Genomic DNA, 22188 nt, shown 5'->3' with positions numbered 1-22188 from the left:
ATGCAGCCTACATTTGTGGTCCCCCAAACCATCATGGGGATGCTGGAACTGTGTGGGGTGGTGCAAGGTGTCCACCACCAGGGCCTTTACTCTGTGCGTTTCGGTGCTGCCATTGCAGTATAACAAGTCCTATCTGATGAGCCTGGCGCTGGGCTGAGTTAGTGTATTTCACAAACCATGTCATGAAATCCTCTCTGTAATTCTATGGGGATCCTGGCTCCATCGTTACACCCCTGTTTTGTTTTATTTTATTTTCTGTTTATTTATTTGTGTGTGTGAGAAAGAGAGAGACAGAGCATGAGCAGGGGAGGGGCAGAGAGAGAGGGAGACACAGAATCCGAAGCTGGCTCCAGGCTCTGTGCTTGTCAACACAGAGCCTGACAGGGGGCTCGAACTCACGAGCTGTGAGATCATGACCTGGGCCGAAGTCAGATGCTCAACCGACTGAGCCACCCAGGTGCCCCACGTTACCTCTGTTTTAGAATCAGAGATCCAAAATGGTCATCCATTCACTTTTTCACTTTGGAGGCAGACTGCTTTGGTTCTAGACAGACCAGCTGTATAGTCTTGGGTAACACATGGTGAAGCTTTTGGGTAAGTGCAGGAAATGCACAAGCACGTGCTGACTGATGTATAGAAAGTGTGCTATAAGAAATCGCTACTGTTAAATATTTACTGAGCACCTATTATGTACCAGGACACTGACCAGGAACTGGGGATAGAGGTGAACACAAGTGGACATGGTCCTTGACCTCCTGGAGATTACATCCCAGAGGGAGAAACACATCAACCACTTAATCCCCCTAAAAGAGAGTTCTTAATTTAGGGCTTCTTAGTGGCTCTAGATAGAAGGCACAGAAATCTGTGAACTTGGATGGGAAAAAATATACTTTTATTTTCACTGATCTCTATCTAAAATTTAGCATTTCCTTCCATTTCAAATGCTGGCAACAAAGTATAGTAGTAGTAATTAGCAGGACCTGGGGGACATCACCAATAGAAATCATAGATCTATTTCTGCTAGATTACAGTTGTTGCCAATATCTCAAATCTTCCTCATGCTCATTATTATTTCAAAAGTACAATGGTTATTAGACCTGCTGCTAGATTTATAATTTAATGCCTTCATCAAGAAGCAGATAAATTACTATATTATAATTAAATTTTTTTTGATAATATCTGAGGATAATTGGCTTCCTTGGTAATCTATTTTACTTTATTTTATGCATCTAAAAACCATCAATATGAGAAGAAGTCTATGGGATTCACCAGATGGCTGAAGGGGTCCATGGCATTCACAGGTTAAACGTAATTACAAAAATATTATTCTGTACAAAGATTTAATAAGGGACCCTGACCCAGGTTTGGGGGATGGGTTAGCAAAGATTTACTGAGAAGAGTGATGTTTGGACTGAAATCTGAACAAGAGTAGGGTTTATAAAGTGAACAGGAAGGAAGGAGGCATAGATATGTCAAACAGAAAAAAATAAAAAACACAGGCTGTGCAAAGGCCCTGCAGTTGGAAAACTGGAAAGAAAACTAGTATGGCTGGCAAGTAGGGGATGAGAAGAATGGTCCAAGACCAGGTCTCAAAGCTAGTAGTGTTGGAGCCAGAGTTCACCCCTGGGTGGGTCTCACTAGAGGCCAGACTTTGCTGGACGGCCACTTTCTTATGAGGTGAGAGACTCTGGGGCACAGTGGCCCCGACATTCTATGGTGTCTTAACTAAAGCACACAGTAACCTGTTCCGAGATAACAGAAAACATGTACATTCGTCTCTACCCCTGGTTCCTGACACAGAGCTCCTAAAACCCTTGCAACTTTCCAAGTGGTAAGAGCACTGGGAGGATCTCTTGTTCTAACGTTTGTTTCTGACCTCATCCCTGACAGAGGGCTCCTGATACTCTTGTAAACATCTAAGTCATAACATGCTCCTAACTCCACTGGGATAGAAACTCCTCCACTGGGGACCCTCCCAGGCCTCACCCTATGTATCTCTTCATCTGGCTGCTCATCTGTATCCTTTATCACATGCTTTCATAAATTGGTAAGCATAATTAGGTGTTTCCCCTAGTGAGGCACTCTAGCAAATCAATCAAACCAAAGAGGGGGTGGTAGGAACCTGTGATTTGAAGCCAAGTTGGACAGAAGCTGTGGGTAACCTGGGGATCTACTACTTGTGACTGGCATCTGAAGCGGGGTGTGTGTATCTTTTGGGACTGAGCCCTCAATCTGTGGGATCTGACAGTATATCTCCAGGTAGACAGCATCAGAACCGGGTTAAGTTTGTAGGACATCTAGCTGTGTCGCAGAATTGACTGATTAGGGAAAAGCCACCCCACATTTGGTGACCAGAAGTGCCCAAAGTAAGGTATTCTGTGTAAAAGTAAGAGGCGCGTGCGCACATACACACACACACACACACACACACACACACACACACGAGGTAGAGAACTGGGTTTCCCCTAAGCAGGAGGGAGAACAAATTTTTCTATTGTATCTGTGGAATTCTTTTCCACACCACCCAGTGGCATCCCCTCCGTTCCCATGAACGAGCCCTGGCATGCAAGTCAGTTTCTCAGCCACCAACTGAGTAGTAGGCAGAACTACCGTGGAAGACAGCAAATTCGCAAGCATTCTTATCCCATCAGCTTGTCTCTGCTGTGCATGTAACAGAGCCACACGCTCAAAATACAACGGCAGCAGCCAGTGTTCCAGAAGGCAGAAGGAGTAATTCAGTTCTCCAGTCCTCCAAGCACACGGTTTTGACTTTCCCATATTATGCTGTTCCCGACCTCTCCCACCTCCTCGGAGTCTTTTTTCCTATGTGATATCCCTCTTCCTCTGAGAGTTTAAAGGCCATGGGAGGTGTCCATGTCCTATGCAGGAAAAAGCATTGTTCAGCCTGGCGCTAAGGGAGGTGGCAAAGTTCAGAATGATGCATATTCCCATCTCCACTTGACAACAGCAGCTTCTCAGACACTGGGTGGGAGACCAGACTCCAGGTACTTCCCTCCCTTTCAAGTGTAAGACGCTGTGATTTCCTGCCAAAAGGGCAAAGTGGACCTGTCCCACTTGAATTGAGCACAGCATCCTTTCCACACAGTACCACTTAACTCTCGCTTCTCCCTCTGCCCCGCTCCAGTCCTGGGCTCCCGATGGAGGTCTGCACCAGATTACCAGCGTGCAGCTCTAGGGGGAACAAAAGTATTAGAGCTGGGTTTTCTCTGGCCTGACCTCCTACTTCCTATCACTGAAATGCTGTTACGGCCTCGTTGATTTCCGACGCTTTAAATCTTTGACTCTTCCTTGGCATCTGTTTCTCTTATTTGAGCTCAGTTCTGGCTCAGGGCATGAGCTCCACTGTTTGGCTTTCAACCTCATTTCAAACCCCAGATGTGGCATCTGCACCAACTGGCCATGTGGTTAGGACGGTCCTCTGTGGGATGGCACCAGGGGCTCCCAGACCTGGGCACTGGCCTCAAGTAGCCACTGGTGGGCCTGGCCAAGAGGACCCAAGAGGAGGACAGGGAGCCTGCCACTTGCAAGGAGAGAGAGACCAGGCTATGAACAGGTAGCACCCCAGGGGGAAATGACCTCTTCAACACACAGGAAATCTAAGCTACCCGGTCTCTTGGTTGCCCTTGGCGTAAGGATCCACATGCCCTGAGGAGACCGGGCTTCTAGCTGGTTGCGGGAACCAACAGTTTTAAGTGATCGGTACACTCCTTACTGAGAAGGCTTTACTGATGCCAGCCCATAAGCATAGAAACCACAGGGCTCCACACACTTGATGATACCTATTAACATTTAGTGTCAGATGTGTAGGTAGCATCTTTTCATCATAGACACAGATTTGAAATGGCACAGCCAAGACGCTCATTACAACTGCTCAGACCATTGCTTTGGAATCACAAAGCCAGTCAAGAGAGGGCCCAGGAGTGAAGCCCACAGCCAGAAGGACCACTGGCTATGCCAGGAAAGTAACAGAAAAAGACGCCTCCACAGGAAGCCTCTCACTACTGTGCCTTTACAGATGATCTTTGATTATCAGGCCCCAGGGACTGGGGAGGTAAGAGGTTTCTTACACCCCGAGAAATCCAAGGGTTCTGCCCACGTTCCTTGTATCTGAGAAGAAACAGCCTCAACTAAAGCATGTTTGTTTGTGGAATAGTCAGTGGGAAGGATGGGAAAGAAAGTCTGTCTCCCCACTACATTCCTTCTGTGACTCCACGGAGATGCTCGCAAACACCTCAGAGCCTCATGCTTCACGGGCTGTGAATGCTAGTTAGCGACAGAAAGGGGAAGCTTGTCGCTCTGGGAGGAAGGATGCTGTTGGCCTTTATTAATTTCCAGATTACTGTTCACAAGCTCCACAGTGTCCACACAAATAAACACAATGTCAGGGAAGATTTTTCTAGAGAGCAAAGAAAAGCTGAAGCTGTAGGAGGGTTGCTAAGTTGGCCTTTAAGATCAAACTATGCCTATCTGCCTGGAAACAGAGAGGATTAAGTAATTAGGTAATATTTATAAAGTGTGAAAGCGACAGACAGCCCCTGGTGTCTGTTACCAGTATCCGCTCACCAGCTCTCAAGCCATAACAGCAGTTGTGCCTGGAAGCATCTTGACACAAGTGCCTGCCATGTTAAGTGCCACCGTTCTCTGCTTTTAGGTGTGGGTAGAGTGCTTGTTTCTTGGGACGGAGAGGAAAGCCCTCTGTCCATGTTTTGTTGAGATGAACACTTCCATCCAAATAGTTTATGGTCAAAGCAGGAGATGGCTTCCCAAATCTCAGGGACCTCTCTGATTTCAGGGCCGGGGGGGGGGGGTGGTGGTGTGGAATCCTACATCAAATGTCAATGTCTAGCTATGCTCCTCCTGTTAGAGGACCTAGCCTGGCCTAGATCATAAATGCTCCAACTGTACCAACCCTTGTGGTAAGAATCCTTTAATTCCTGGCCACCTGGCATGTATGGATTAGCTTAGTCCATCTAATTATCCTTCCCTCCTTCCCATCCATCCACCCACCCTTCCTCCCATCCATTCTTCCATCCATCCACCCTCTCTCCCATCCCATCTTCCATCTATCCATCCATCCATCCAACCATCCTCCCACACTTCCTCCCATCCATTCTTCCATCCATCCATCCATCCATCCATCCTCCCACCCATCCACCCTCCCTCCCATCCCATCTTCCATCCATCCATCCATCCATCCATCCATCCATCCATCCTCCTACCCTCCTTCCCATCCATTTTTCCATCCATCCACCCTCCCTCCCATCCCATCTTCCATCCATCCATCCATCCATCCATCCATCCATCCATCCTCCTACCCTCCTTCCCATCCATTCTTGCATCCATCCATCCTCCCTCCCATCCCATCTTCCATCCATCCACCCATTCATCCATCCTCCCACCCTTCCTCCCATCCATTCTTCCATCCATCCATCCATCCATCCATCCATCCATCCATCCATCCTCCCATCCATTCTTCCATCCATCCACCCTCCCTCCCATCCCATCTTCCATCCATCCACCCATTCATCCATCCTCCCACCCTTCCTCCCATCCATTCTTCCATCCATCCATCCATCCATCCATCCATCCATCCATCCATCCGTCCATCCATCCTCCCATCCATTCTTCCATCCATCCACCCTCCCTCCCATCCCATCTTCCATCCATCCATCCATCCATCCATCCATCCATCCTCCTACCCTCCTTCGCATCCATTCTTGCATCCATCCACCCTCCCTCCCATCCCATCTTCCATCCATCCACCCATTCATCCATCCTCCCATTCATCCATCCTTCCTCCCACCCTTCCTCCCATCCATCCACCCATCCATCCATTCTTCACCCCCCCCCCCATCCAATCTTCCATCCATCCACCCATCTAGTTAAATACTGATTGAGGAGCCAACAGTGAGCACTGCACCCTCTCTAGCAAAAAAGAAATAAAAAGAGCTAGACATTAGGGGGAGAAACATACAACTTAATGTAAAACTCCAACTGAGATAAGTGTGAAAGAGAAAGGGACTGACACCCTGTTACAAGCAGCTGGACCAAGGCAGTCAGGAAACTTCCATGGGGAAGGTACCCTACAGCTGGGCTATGGAGGCTGAGGAGGGGTGGATTAGGTACAGAGGTGAGGGAAGGGGTACAGGCTGTTGGGACTGGGTGTGGGGGCGAACTGATATGCAGGACGCCAAGGGAAATGAAGTGCAAGATGGGGCTGGAGAGGGGGCCTGGACAGGCACCATGTAAGGATTGTGGATTTCAATGGAAAGGTGTGAAGACATTCCGGCAGCCTGGGTTTGCATTTGTACCAGGAAGAGAGCCTGGTCCCCTTATTTTGAAACGTGTTTTCCGGTGATCATGTCACATATAATAGTTTGTCCTGAGCATCCAAAGAAGCCACTGCTGACCTACAGACAAGAAAGTATAATTATTTGCAGAGAACCTCCCATTGCAGGCTCTATACTCTTTCTTCCCTAAATTATTTCATTTTAAAGGTCAAAGCCAAGGAGGGGGTTATGATTATTATTTCTATTTTACAGAAAAAGAAGCCAAGACTTGGGTATTAACTTGAGCAAGCATGCACGAGAGTAAATGGTTTTGAGTCCAGGTTTGCTGAACTCCAAAATCTACACTTTTACCCATCGCTTTATATTGTCTCATTCATTCATTCATTCATTCATTCATTCATTCCTTTCATGAGCAAAAGATGACTATCCACCCACTATGTCCTAGGTACTGTGTCAGGCTCCGTTGATCCAAGGATGCACAACACCCTCAGCCTAGGAGGCCCTAGCATCCAGATCAAGCGGGTGTACTGACCCACCCAGGGAATAACCCTGTGATCAAAGCCTCAGTAGCCTATGCCCTAAACACCAAAGAAAACCCACCAAAACAAACAAAGCAGATAAAGACAGAGCCCAGTGATTTCTTTTAGGATGATAAACCCGATGTTTAGGAAGAATACCCAATCCCCACAAGAATGTTTTTTTTGAAGCTCTTTTGTTCAGAGAGGGAGTAATACACTGTGTTTTCAAGCCACCTCATGACATTTAAAACAAAGAGGCCACTGCTTGTAGATTCATTTTGAAGCTGGAAATCCCTTGCGGCAAAGACTGCTGCATTTGGACATATGAAAATCCTGGTTCGCATCTCAGCTCTCCCACTTCCTGGCTGAGAGGCTCTGGATGCTTCCTTGCTCTGAGTCTCAGAACCCTCACATGTGTTAAAACACACAAGAGTGTGTTTCTCTTTTTTGCTCACCCCCACCCAATCTCCATCCTAACGATTAGTAAATCTCAGAGGCTCTACTCCAAAATCCATTCCCAATGGATCACTTCTACCTCTACCAGGATCACCATCATGCAACCACTGTTATCCTGCAGGGAATATGTCTATTCGTCACCTCTTGGTCTTACAAGTTATATCCTAAGCCTTCTGCAAACATTTTTCACATAGCAGAGAGACAGGCTTAAAAACCTGTTCGGATCATTCCACAGCCCTTCTTCAAACTCTCCAAAGGCTTCTCACTGCCATAAGAATACCAAGAGAAGTCTTTTCCAGACTTGACCCTTGCCCATCTCTCCACGCTGGTTCCCATGCCTCAGAGCCTTCACAAATGACCTTTCCCTCTGAGAATTTTGCAGGGCTGGCTCCTTATCACCTTGTGTCCTACTCAGGGAAGATCTCATCCCCACTGCCTCTCCACACTCTACTACTCTTAGAATACTACCTAATTTGATCCTCAGAACACTGAAGCTTTATCATTGTCAGCTGACTTGTATATTTCTTTCTCCACATTAAAACATAAGCTCCATGATGAGGGACTCTTCTCCCTTGTTACCTTTATTTCTAGTGCCTAGAACTTGTTCATTGTACATGATCAACGAATATTTGATAAATGAAAAGTGAAATGAAAAGTGGCTGAGACTGTTTTCAGGATTAAAACAACATATGAACAGAAGAAGCCAGCGTAACATTTGGCACATAAAAACCCCCACATATTGGGGCAGCTGGGGGGCTCATTGGGTTAAGTGCCTGACTCTTGATTTCGGCTCAGGTCATGATCTCAAGGTTTTGTGGGTTCAAGCCCTGTGTCGGGCTCTGTGCTGACAGCATAGAGTCTGCTTGGGATTCTCTCTCTCCCTCTCTTTCTGCCCCTCTTCTGCTCATGCACACGCATGAGTGTGCACGTGCTCTCTCTCTCTCAAAAATAAATAATAAATGAACATTAAAAGAAACCCACACAGCCTGCTTAACCACAGGTGCTTCTGGCACTTGGCTTCTAGAGTCAACAAGCTCCCCAAAGGTGGATGAAGGTGGCTAACATATGGAAAGAAATTCACTGGCTACGTAAGCAAAAGTAGTCAATGCTACATTAAATGGCTACGAATATCAACTTCATGTCTACCAATCAAAGGCAACTGGTACCAACCCTTTACATATTTACATAAAGTGACAGTAATCATGGGATGCCTAAGCATGTAAAAATGTCTGAGACAGCATGGGCATGACCTTCAAAAGTATGAGAACCTCGGATGCTGGAGAATCCTAAAAACAGCCCTACAAAATTTTTTGCCTTCTTTTTTAATCACTTCTCAGGTTAAAAAGTAATGGTTAATGATAGCTATTTTTAAAAGAAGGAGGTTAAAAACACTCCATTTTTTAAAGTGTTAAAAATGTGTTTTTCTTAGCACTTTTCTGCGCTGGAAATTTCTGGAAGGAACAAGATAACTTTTTGGAACAGTTTCTGGGAGGACAGCTGCGTACAAAGGAATTTAATGCCCGTGTCAGAGCTTCTTTTAATAAGATAAAGTAATTCAAGCTCATTAATTTGGTATGTAGAAATGATTAAACTGAAAATAGAACAATATTAATATTTTCTCCCAAAATAGCAAAAAAACCCCACAATTTTCAATGTCAAACTTTTTAAGAGCAATCATGGCTTTACTTCTTTGTTTGCTAATTTGGGTGGGTAATGTGATGCTCTTTCTCAACGTATTCGGATTTCAAATAGGCTACTTACTGACACATTCTCACACAGTCCTATATGTTCTTAAAAACTGCTTTTGACCAAAACAGGAAGCAATCTTTACCATTGAAAATGTAGCTAAAAAAGAGATCCCTCCATCAGCAGAAGCAAAGACCATTCTTCAAAAAACATGGCATCAGCTCAGGAGACTGGAGGGCACACAGGCAGTCCAGTGCCCTCACCATTTCCTTTGCTTTTATTACATTAGGCAGTGTCACTTTAATTAAGCCATCAAATCAAATTATCAGATCAAGTGGTTTTGATTCCACTGTGGTTTGAACAGGTTTTGTTAAATTAATAAACCATATGTTTCATGTTGTTGGAAGGAAAGTTATTTTTCCTCCGTTCACTGTTCCAAAAGTCTTCACAATAGATAGTATTCAGCACTTAATCACTGAATGTTCTTCCATGTGTCTGGGATGTGCTGCAGAATAACTGAAATGACAGCCCATTAAATCCTAAAGTCCGTCCAAGTTATTTACCGACAAAGGGCAGAGTGGAGAATTGGATGTCCCTTGAACAATCCACCGAGCCTAAATATTGTTTCCATTTACTGGAACTTAAAGCTTTATATTTTTTATGGGTGACATCCATTATAAGTCTTTCTTCAGCAACAATACAATATTGAGATGACTTTTCCTCCTTTCCTTTGGTGTTGTACATGGCCATGCGTCTAGTGCTGGCACTGAAAAGCTTGATTCTGTTTTCTCTGTTCCAGTATGTCCAATCATCCTGACAGCAGGGCATGATGGGGACGCATTAACTCAGGCACTCCTCACGGTGCTGCTCAATGAACACCAGGTAATGATCACAGCCAGGGGAATGAGGGAGGTACAGGGCTATAATCAGTTCACTAAGGTTCTCTTACATCGTGGCCGTGAAAGATGACCAGGTGTTAAGGTGACTTGGTAAGTGGTTGGTCACTGAGTCAATAAATATCTAATTGGCCCTAAGGTCTTGCAGTGGAATGGGAAAATAGAACCAACCAATGCCTCACGATCATGGTCACAGCCATCTTTAAGACAGAAAATATTTACGTCAAACTAAGCCTGTGAGTGAGTTTTTCCACCTTAGTTTGAGCCACCCTCTAGAGCACCAGTTGGTAAATCTGGTCTGCTGCCGGGGTGCCTGAGTGGCTCAGTCAGTTAAGCATCTGACTTTGGCTCAGGTCGGGATCTCGTGGTTCGTGAGTTCAAGTACCGTGTCAGGCTCTGTGCTGACAGTTCAGAGCCGGGAGCCTGCTTCCGATTCTGTATGTCCCTCTCTGCCCCTCCCCTACTCACACTCTGTCTCTCTGTCTCTCTCTGTCTCAAAAATAAATGAACATTAAAAAAAAATTAAAATAAAAATCTGGCTCGCTGCCTATTCTCGTAAACAAGATGTTTTGGGAAGACATTTTCTACACCCATTCATTTGCATATTGTCCATGGCTGCCTTCATGCCAGAGAGGCAGAGCTGAGTAAATGGCCTCTATCCGTTCCTTAACAAAGAAAGCTTACTGACCCTTCCCTTCTGTAATTAATTTATTTTCCCTTCTTCTGTAATAACAGCACAATAAACGCACAGCTCCGTAATCAACACTGTAGCTCTTTTAGGCATTGGAAGTTTCCCATAGTGATCAGAGAGAGAATGCCAATCAGACAGGCTTTATTTATTTATTTTTTTAATTACCAGAAGATTACAGAACACCATCCGTCTCTTTTTGAAATCTTTTTTTGCAGAAGACTAGAGAAGAGAAAGGGACTCTGCCTGTGTATTGGGACTCTTTACTGCATACATGTCAAAGGTCTAAGGTCAATCTAAGTTCTCTAGGCTGCCTACTGATGGCGAGTATTTGTGCCTGGCTTTTGGCCCACAGAGCCATGGAATTAGGTGAATTTTCTTGGGGACAAAAAAGGAGGAGCATTTGGTTATGTAGACTGCGATTCCATGAAATGTGCATTTCAAAACAAACAGGGGGATGGGGCGCCTGGGTGGCACAGTCGGTTAAGCGTCCGACTTCAGCCAGGTCACGATCTCGCGGTCCGTGAGCTCGAGCCCCGCGTCGGGCTCTGGGCTGATGGCTCAGAGCCTGGAGCCTGTTTCCGATTCTGTGTCTCCCTCTCTCTCTGTCCCAAAAATAAATAAACGTTGAAAAAAAAAATTAAAAAAAAACAAACAGGGACGTCAATAGTCACTGGGGAAATGGAAATCAACACTACTTCACATCCACTGGGATGGCTAACGTAAAAAAAGACACATAGCACCTGTTGGTGAGGATGTGCAGAAATCCCATACACTGCGGATGGGAATGCAAACTGGTGCACTGGATTTGGAAAATCAGTTCGCAGTTCCTCCAAACTTGAAAACTGGAGTTACCATATGACTCCGTTACCTACTCCAGGCTATATACCCAAGAGAACTGAAAACATATGTCCACACAAGAACCTGAACGTGAACGTTCACAGCAGCATTACCGACAACGGCCAAAAAGTAGGAAAAAATTCAAACATGTATCAATTGATCAGCAAGTAAACAAAATGTGGTATATCCATATAATGATATATTATTTGGCCATAAAATGGAAAATTCTGATACATATTCCACCATGGATGAACCTGGAAAATAGTATGCTGAACTATTATGCTAAAAGAAGCCTGAGATAGGGGCGCCTGGGTGGTTTAGTCGGTTAAGTGTCTGACTTCGGCTCAGGTCATGATCTCACAGTTCGTGAGTAAGAGCCCTGCGTCAGGCTTTGTGCTGACAGCTCAGAGCCTGGAGCCTGCTTCGGATTCTGTGTCTTCCTCTCTCTCTGCTCTTCCCTTACTCACGCTCTGTCTCTGTCTCTCAAAAATAAACGTTAAAAAAATTAAAAAAATTTTAAAAGAAGCCCGAGACAAAAAACCATATATTGTATGATTGCATTTGTATGAAATATTTAGAACAGGCAAATCCATAGAGACAGAAAGCACATGAGTGGTTGCATGTGCTGGGAAAGCGGGTGGGGCAGGAGAAAGAAAGGGAAGAAGGAGTGACTGCTACTGGGTATGGAGTTTCGTTTGGGGGGTGATAATAATGTTCTGGAAGTAGATAGTAGTGACGACTGCACAACTCTGTGAATATACTAAAAACCAATGAAGGGCACACTTTAATTTTTTTTTAAGTTCATTTATTTTGAGAGAGAGAGAGAGAGAGAGAGAGAGAGTGTGTGTGTGAGAGACAGACAACGCATGTGCAAGTGGGAGAAGGGCAGAGAGAGAAGGAAGAATTCCAAGCAGGCACAGCGCTGTCAGCATGGAGCCCAACAGGGGGCTTAAACTCATGAACCATAAGATCATGACCTGAGCAGAAATCAAGAGTCAGAAGCTTAACCGACTGAGCCACTCAGGCTCAGCTTTTACGTGAAGTGCGCACTTTAAAAAAATGAATGTCAGGGGTGCCTGGGTGGCTCAGTCGGCCTCAGTCGGCTCAGGTCATGACCTCATGCTTCATGAGTTTGAGCCCCACGTCGGGCTCTGTGCTGACAGCTCAGAGCCCAGAGCCTACTTCAGATTCTGTGTCTCCCTCTCTCTCTGCCCCTTTCCCACTCACGCTCTGTCTCTCTCTGTCTCAAAAACAAAGATTTAAAAAAAATCAAACAAAACAACACCCCCCGCCGAATATTATAATATGTAAATTAAATCTCAATAAAACTGTTCCTAAAAAAAAAAAACACAAATAGGTTTTATTGTTACTGAGTGATAAAAAGGAATGAGCCCATGACACATGCTATAACATGGATAAATTTTAAAATCGTAATGTCAAGTAAGTGAAAGATAAAAGCAGATCAGAGAGAGGTTGCTTCAAGTTGGGGATAGGAGACAGAAGTGACTGCAAAGGGTTGTGAAGGAACTTTTTGGGGTGATGAAAATGTTCTAAAACTGTAGCTATACATTTAGTAAAAATTCTTGAATTGTACATCTATAACCGCTGGATTTTACGGCATGTACATTACCCCATCAAAAAACCCAGGAAACCCTGACAGACTGCAACCAGAAGCGGAACATGGTACATACAGTCACCCCGGGACCCCGTGTAGCGGTACGTAACCGAATCCGAACACGTATGTGTACTCCAGGCTGCCTCCATTCTACCCCCAGGTTCATACCGAAGAGAGATATGTCTGTATGCTGATCAAAAGGCATGGCGAGAATTTTCATCATCATCAAACTGTGGAAACAATCCACACACTCATGGATACTAAAGTGGATGAATAAATTCAGGTGGAGTCTCACAGTGAAATTCGGCAGTTAAGAACAAACCACAACTACAGGGCACAGCACAGATGACCCTCAAAACCACTGCAGAGCAAAAAAAAAAAAAGCAAGACACAAAAAAGGACAGAATAGATAATTCTATTGCTATGAAACTGAACAAGAGGCAAAGCTAATTCATGGTCTTGGTTACCCTTGGGAATGGACAGTTACTAGCAAGGAGATGGAGACGTTCCTGGGAAGCTGCTGGTGTTAGCCTCCTGACCTGGGTGTTGCTATTCTAGTGTATTCGGTTTGTGAACATGCATCAGGCTGTGCATGTGTTATGTGTGCACTTTTCTGTATGTTAGACTCCAATAACATGTCTAAAAAACAAATAGGACTGCACCTACATCTTTCTCTGCCTCCACAGCGATCAAAAAACATTTTAATAGTCACACATTTTAGGAGTAAGCAATAGACCCTAGGATAATTGCAACAAAGCCTTGTAGAATGAAAAACTGATTCCCTGATTTAAGGATGGGTCCATGGCTCTGCTCAAATTCAGAGAAAGTCCATTTCATAGAAGATCTTGCTCCCTTTGACAATTTAATGTGACAGAAACCATGATCTTCTCTAACTTTTTTGGGTAGTAAGCACCATGCATTTGCTCTGCACAGGTGACATATCGTATAACTCAGCTCATTAAAACAATTTTTTTTTAATGTTTACTTATTTTTGAGAGAGAGAGAGAGAGAGAGAGAGAGAGAGAGAGAGAGAAAACAAACCCAAAGCAGGCTCCAGGCTCTGAGTTGTCAGCACAGGGCCCAACACAGAACTTGAACCCACAAGCTGTGGGATCACGACCTGAGCTGAAGTCGGAGGCTTAACCAACTGAGCCACCCAGGTGCCCTCCGGCCTGTTTTTTAGCAAAAAACTTTGTAACTGTCATAACCTCAGCAACTGTAGCTACCAGACCTTGTATTCACTTGTGATATAAACTCATCATCCCCTACACATCCTCGGCATTCACCTCTCACAAAATCCCAAAGAGATTCTTCTTTTCCCAAGCAAGTTCTCTTGGGAGAAAGCTTTTGAGTTTGGTCATTTTATTTTTAGTTTGGTTAAAAAACAAAATGAGCCCAAGTGAGGTCTGCTATGCCAGCCAACCTGAGACGTTTTACAGGTTTGCATGCTTCCTAACCCTCCCATTGTTCCCAGCCGACAAACGGTGCCCTTGACAAAGTGTCGGCTCCAAATTACTTGAATCTCAAGCGTTTCTTGATGGGATCTGGCCACACACTAGCTTCTCTCACCATCCTCAGACAAAATCACACAGACAGGAAGGAAATGATCCCATTCTTAAGCTCCCTTTCCTCTTCTTTTAGCTCCTTTTCAGACATATGAGCCGGGAAAATGGGCTCATTCTTATCATCAAAGTGCACATCAATGCGGTTATTTGTGGAATATAATCACATTCCCCCTACAAATTCCCCCTTTGTGCCTACAAAGGTCATATGCCAGTAAACTGGTCCTTCTCATTGGGGGTGGGGGCACTCTTAAAACAAAACATTCCCGTGTAATTTACCCCACTAAAAATACCACAGTCTGTCCAGTGTTGATAAGAGACACCAGCCCTTCCCATACTACCCAAGCTCACAACTTGTGAGGAGAGCACTGGCTTGGGAAAGAGGCAGTTCTTCACACCCAAAGAAAATTCCTTCTTATTCCTTCCTCCCTCCCAAGTATTGGAACTTGGATCAGCCTTATTCTCTGAGTGTTTCCCGAGCTCTAAGTCACAATGAGGACAAGTCACAGAGCCTGAGGTTGAGCCGTGAGGGCAGAATCAGACTTTTTCGCCTCCTGGGAGAGAAATATATCTTCAGTTCCCAAGAGAATGTAGCAATGGAAAGGAGGAAGATGCCTGAAAACAATAAACTCATGTGTATCAGATACGGGAATCAAGCTGTAAAATAATGGTTTCAAAAAGGCCACGTGATGTCTGGTGGGGGTGGAGAACCTGAGGGGGAGGGAGGTCTTGCCTGGTGTGGAGGTGGGTAAGGACACCGTAGAGTGGAGTGCTGGGGGCAAATCAAAGGATATTGAGAGAATATCCCTATCTCAACGGGCAGACGGGTAAAAAGTAAGACACCCCAAAGCTTTCTGTAGACATTAACCCGTTAGTGTTGACGTTACAAGGTAAAAATACCGACAGAATGACGGACACATCGCTAGTCAAAAGGGCAGTTTTGAACATACAGCTACTTAACCGGGAGTTATTGCCACAAATGCTTCTATTTATCACCCAGACAAGTCTCTTTTCGCAGAGCAACATATGCTCTCAATACCGAGTTCCAACTCTTGGCTGTTGCCGAACTCCTTTTCATTCGAAGTAATTTAGGATAAGGAATCTTGCTCTGGGCAAGAGCGGGTAATCCAAACATACCTTTAGAGGCTTCTGTCCCCAGTGGGTTTTCTAAGAAGTCTGTCATGTCATGGTTCCAGGCGTCGCGGACCGCAGACTTGGACACCACCCTGTCATTCAGCCCTTGCTGCGGTCGGAAGTTATTTCTCAGATACTCCACCGACTTGACGTGGTCCTGCTGCTCCGTAGTGAAGATGGAATAAAAAGCCTCGAGCTGAACCGAGAACCAGAGAGGGAAGGGAAAACAAGACCACCGATGAGAAAAGGTAAGTGGTACAAGGTGGGTGGGGGTGACAAGAACACCAAATGCCAGGACTTGCCCAAGGCCAAGTCGGACAAGCCCAGCAGGACCCAGGTTGCCTGATGGAGTCACTGTCGACAGGCTTATCTGGCTGCGGTTTCTGTCCTGCCAGCCAACCAGTGGAACACTCCACCGGAGGGCTGTACGGAACTCTCTTAGTTGGGGTCTCAGAAAAGAGTTCCGGTCTCTCTGCTGTGTCCCCCTGGCAAGACCGTTAGCATGCTGGGGAGGAGCACAAAGTTACGGTGAAGCTGGCAGGTTCTGGAGCCAGATTACCCGGATGGCAATTCTGACTCCACAGTTCAACCACTCTGTGGCCCCGAGAAAGTTGCCTAACTGCTCTGAGCCTCAAGTGTTCCTCAATAAAGTCGTGATAATTATAGCAGCATCTACCCCGATCGGGTGTGTGCCAGGACTAAATGAGATAATCTGTGTGCAGTGCTTAAAACAGTTCCTGGCACGTAAGACTCGATAAAGACTAGTGACTGAATTCTTACTAAGCATCTTCTTACATACGTACTAGAGATCGAGTACACAGCAAAGCTGCTAAGGCTTAAAGCTGCTGGATGCAAGGCTTGTGAAGTAAACTGCCCAGTTTCAACATTTACCAGATGGGTAACCATAGTCAAACTCTTAAAGGTTTCTGTAACTCAAGTTTCCATATCTGTAAAAGACATCTATTACTAGTAGCTATCTTATAAAATTATGGAAAGGATTAAAATGTCTGGAAATTATTTAGCAGCCAGTAAGCCCATAGTAAAGGTTAGCTATCATTTTCATTAATATTATTAAAAAACACTTTCGACAAGATTACCGGCCACACTTTTATGGAAAAGCAAAGAAAAAATAATCAGGACTCCAGGATCATACGTCCATTATCAAAAAGGATTTTCTGTGGCCATCAATCTGTTCATTAAAAAAACAAAACAAAAACAAAAACAAAGTAATTTCAGGGGTACCTGGCTGGCTCAGTCCTTTAAGCATCTGACTTTGGCTCAGGTCATCATCTCACGGTCTGTGAGTTCGAGCCCCACATCAGGTTCTGTGCTGACAGCTCAGAGTCTGGAACCTGCTTCTGATTCTGTGTCTCCCTCTCTCTGACCTTCTCCTGCTCACTCAATCTCTCTCTCTCTCTCTCAAAAATAAACAAACACTGGGGCGCCTGGGTGGCTCAGTTGGTTGAGTGTCCAACTTTGGCTCAGGTCATGATCTCATGGTTCGTGAGTTCAAGCCCCACATCGGGCTCTGTGGTGACAGCTCAAAGCCTGGAGCCTGCTTCCAATTCTGTGTCTCTGGCTCTCTCTGCCCCTCTCCTGCTCATACTCTGTCTCTGTCTCTCTCTCTCTCAAAAATAAACATTAAAAAAATAATAAGAATAAACATACAAATCAAAACCACAATGAGATACCACCTTACACCTGTCAGAATGGCTAACATTAACAATTCAGGCAACGACAGATGTCGGCAAGGATGCAGAGAAAGAGGATCTCTCTTGCATTGTTGGTGGGAATGCAAGCTGGTGCAGCCACTCTGGAAAACAGCATGGAGGTTCCTCAAAAAACTAAAAATTGAACTACCCTACGACCCAGCAATGGCACTACTAGGCATTTATCCACGGGATACAGGTGTGCTGTTTTGAAGGGACACATGCACCCCCATGTTTCTAGCAGCACTATCAACAACAGCCAAAGTATGGAAAGAGCCCAAATGTCCATCAATCGATGAATGGATAAAGAAGATGTGGTATATATATACAGTGGAGTATTACTCGGCAATCAGAAAGAAGGAAATCTTGCCATTTGCAACTACGTGGATGGAACTGAAGGGTATTATGCTAAGTGAAATTAGTCAGTCAGAGAAAGACAAAAATCATGACTTCACTCATATGAGGACTTTAAGAGACAAAACAGATAAACCTAAGGGAAGGGAAACAAAAATAATATAAAAACAGGGAGGGGGACAAAACACAAGAGACTCATAAATATGGAAAGCAAATAGAGTGTTACTGGAGGGAGTGGGGGGGGGTGGGCTAAATGGGAGAAGATTAAGGAATCTACTCCTGAAAGCATTGTTGCACTATATGCTAACCAATTTGGATGTAAATTTAAAAAAAATAAAAAGTAAAATTTAAAAAAAATTGTGAAAATAAATAAATAAACATTAAAAAGATTTTTTTTAAAGGATTTAAAAAAAAACAAAGCAATTTTATGATATAAGAGAAATGAAGCTGAGAATGGGTAACAGAGATGTGTTCTCAGTGGACCAGAAAGTTATCCTGGTCACCAAAGAAATAAAGTTAATCTAAAATGTCCAGCCGTGGAAAATACTCACGCCTGAGGGATGGAATGAAAAAGAGAGACACTGAATGAACTCTTCCTGGCCCATTTGGCTCCCTGAATACCAAATCAGAATGCTTTCTTAGGACAGAATTACAACGTGGAAGATGTTAGATGCTTCCCAAGCAGGCACTGAGTGGCTGTCCTAGGCTTTGGGGGGCAAGAAGGTGGCCAATACCAATGTGTAAAATAAACAAGAACAATATGACCGGGTATCTTTCTGTGCCCCCTTCCCCTTTTTTTAATGTAGGCTCCATGCCCAACATGTGGCTTGAACTCACAACCCTGAGATCAAGAGTCACATGCTCTACTGACTGAGCTGGCCAGGCCTCCCCAATCTGGGTTTCTGGATGGTAATCTCGAGGCCTGGAACTAACCCCAATGCTTCTCAAACCGCTTCAGAGAATGTCACAAAAATTGACCTGCTTGATGTGAAACTCACTCTCTTTGCATGAGAAAGCAATGATCATAGTGACCGTAGCCAAGAGAAATCATTTAAGTACCTGGATTCACCTATCAGTCCACCTCCCCTCCAATTCTCCTGCAAATGTAAAGTGATAATAAACCATGAAACCTTCCCTGCTTTTTCATCAAGGTAATAGAGTCAGGACGGTCTCTCAACGAGCCCAGAAGCAAAAGTAGCCTGGTACTGTGGTGTTATTCCCATTTTCTGCTGGTCACGTAACTTCTAAATAACTCATGTGGCGGCTGTTCAGAATTGCCTCTCTTCCCACTCTTCCTTCTGATGCTCCTTCTTTATTTACAGTGAAGAGAGAGAGGCAATAAAACCAGAAAAATTAAGAAAATTGGACTGTTTATTCTGCCATATGGGACCCACTCAGATAACTGGAGGTATTGAAAAATCAAATTGCCCCAACCTGGCAATGTATATGCTTCTGATAGGACTGCCCAAATCAGAACCGAACACATCCACCCGTGAGAGAAAGTTTCAGGTTTTTCTTAGAGAAAATAACTTAAAATTACATGGAAGGAATTAACAAAGAGCCTCTGGAGACCATCGAGGGAAAGACCAACCAAAATGATTAAAAGGATGGAGGATAAATCCCATGTGGAAAGGTTAAAGGAAGTGGAATTGTTTAGCCTGAAGAAAAGGCAAGTTAGGAGTAATTTGATTAAAGGCCCTTGTATGTGGAAGATGCTGAACAGCTCTTCTCCATGTCCAGAGAAGGCCAAAAAGAGGCAACTGGTTTAAATTAAAGCCTTAGAGACGTGAGTTGAATAAAAGGAAGAATTTCTTAACTCTCAGAGTGATTTTTTTTTTTTTAACGGCCGGGCTGCCATACGTAGCAAGGTATACTGGAAATCTTCTGGAAGAGCAGCCTTCTGTCCTGAAATAGCATAATCTCTGAGATGCCAGAAAAGGATGGCCTTGGAGACTGTCTCGGCAATCTAAGATTTGTTTATTCTCTAGAAGACTTGCCTCTTTCACAGCTAGCATTTAGTTCTCCTACAAAGTTTATTTCTGATGCCTCAAGAATTAGTCATATAACTGTAAGAAGAGGCAGGTTCTGAATTTAACACAAAAATGCTTTTGCTTAAATTGCTTTTACAGCTTAATGACATGCCATGGCTTAAAAGCTTGGTAGCTTCCTTGTCATTACCTCAACTTGCCCAGAGATTTCCAAGGGAGGATGTGACGGTTCACGGAGTGAACTGATGACCTGAACGATATTATACTGTCACCTGGATCATAGCTTCACTGGACAGTCACACAAAAGAGGAAAAGGAGGTCAAGCTTAGCAGACTCATCGAATGTCCTTTGGTAGGTTGGCAGCATTCACTAGAACCCTGTCATTCCTCTAAGTTGAATGAAAGTTGCCAGTGGCCTCTCTTGTTGGTATCTGGCATGTTTGGCCATTGAGTGGAAACTGCCATGATCCCTGGGTTGGCAAAGGGAGTCTATGTTTTCACTTTGGCAGGTGAACAGTGATACTCTGGGTGAGAAATCCACTGCAGATTGTCCCTCGGCCCTTACCCTGGCTTTGTAACCACGCTCAATAAAGGGGAGCCCGACCACCACCTGGACCTCCACTTTTTGAATCCAAGCAACACTATTTACAGAGACTACAATAAGAAACACTATTTACAGAGACTACAATGAGAAGGTGTCCTCTAGGATTGTACCACACGGCAGCAATGCCCAACACGGAAGCCACAGGACAAACTGTCAACCCTTCTAGACCTGGTTGACAGCTGCACAGCGATCTTTTAGAAAAGATCATGCCTCCGTTCAAAGCTTTCTAGGGCCTCCAATTCTAATGGTGGGGCCCTAAACTCATAACTCTTACTCTTGCTATCTGGGTTCAAAACCCTGTTTTCAATTCCTACTTGCTACATGGGTGACCTTTGGTCAAAGTATTTGATGTTTCTGTGTTTTGGTATTCTTACTTGTACAACAGAGATAACATCAATACCTACCCCATGTAGTCCTTGTTACTATTAAATGAGTTACTACATATAATATGTTAGGAATAATTCCTGGCATACAGTAGGTATTCACTAAGTATTATTATCATTACTATTAGTCTTATTTTATGAGGAATGTGGGAACTAGGATTGTATTATATGCTTCCAACAACTGTAAGATGTTCTCTCTGCTTCTCCCTCCTTTCTCCCTTGTAATGTATATTCATCCAACCCATTATGTGACAGGTACTTTGTCACGGAATTTACAAACATTACTTTGGTTTCTAACTTGTTTTAGTTTAAAATAATCACGTTAGGGGCACCTGGGTGGCTCAATCGGTTGAACATCTGACTTCGGCTCACGTCATGATCTCATGGTTCGTGAGTCTGAGCCCCGCTTTGGGTTCACTGCTGTCAGCCTGTCAGCGCACAGCCCACTTCGGATCCTCTGTCCCCATCTCTCTGCCATTCTCTGCCCTCTCCCCAAAATGAATGAATTTTTAAAAATTAAAAAAAAAACAAAATAGTATCATTAAAGTAGCATTATTAACAACACTATTATATCATTACACTAGCAGCTACTATTTATTGTTTATTACGTGCAAGTCATTGTGATAAGAGTGCTTTGTGCTTTCCTTTAATCCTCACAGGAATCTCATACGGTTGGTGGTATTGTCAGATCATTATTATTATTTTTGGCTGATGAGGAAACTGCACTTAGAGACTTTACATGACTTTCCCAAGATCATAGAATGGAAGTGAGGATTAGAAACCTAGGTCTATATGACTGTGTCATGCTCTCAGCCACTTCCTGTCACACGCAGAATAGGTCTGCAGCATTATTCACCGAAAGAGTAACATTGCAGTGGAGATCTGAATGCGATAATAGAAGTCCCCAAACTGTTCCTTTTAGCTGACCCTGAAAGACCACTCATGCAGGGCACCCACCACTGGCAATAGAAATCTATTTGTACTTTTCTGTACTCTGGAAAGAAACAGCCTATGGCTTGACACAGAAGGAACTGGAAACCATGAGCAAGATGGCGGACCCAAGAAAAAGAAGCTGTGTACCACACAAAGCCCACACTTTTATTCACCTATTCTTTTCCAGAGGCAAGTAATAAACACACTTGGATTTATCTTTACTTTAATATAACTAATGAAGTCTTTATCATTTAGTAAAAATAAATGAAAGTTTTTATTTCTATAATGTAAAATTGACTTTTTAACTTTTGAAGTGAACATGTAAAACATTTCTTTCTTTTATCCCTGCTTGGGGAGTTGTAATTGCATTTTAACTGGTGCTGTTTCAAGAACAATTTTAACCTTGAATTCCAAATGTGTTGGCTGGAAGTGTATATAAATCATTTCAACTTAGTTTTTATTATAAAAATATTACAGAGAATAATTAGTTTTTAATCTGTCAGTTCAAATCA

General features: G+C 44.0%; 1 protein-coding gene across 6 annotated transcripts in view; it reads right to left on the bottom strand.

Moving 5' to 3' along the window:
• Window positions 1-22188, bottom strand: part of PTPRG (protein tyrosine phosphatase receptor type G) — a 719983-nt gene that overhangs the window by 121138 nt on the left and 576657 nt on the right. For all 6 annotated transcript variants that reach the window (XM_045496941.1, XM_045496940.1, XM_045496944.1 and 3 more), the window contains one exon: window positions 15710-15902. In XM_045496941.1, coding sequence (XP_045352897.1) covers window positions 15710-15902 — 193 coding nt within the window. The remainder of the gene's footprint in view (window positions 1-15709; window positions 15903-22188) is intronic.

Source organism: Leopardus geoffroyi, chromosome A2 (assembly GCF_018350155.1).
Source record: "Leopardus geoffroyi isolate Oge1 chromosome A2, O.geoffroyi_Oge1_pat1.0, whole genome shotgun sequence".
In the NCBI taxonomy this organism is placed as follows: Eukaryota; Metazoa; Chordata; class Mammalia; order Carnivora; family Felidae; genus Leopardus; species Leopardus geoffroyi.
Note: the sequence above shows the minus strand (reverse complement) of the source record. Positions and strands in the feature narration are given on the sequence as shown.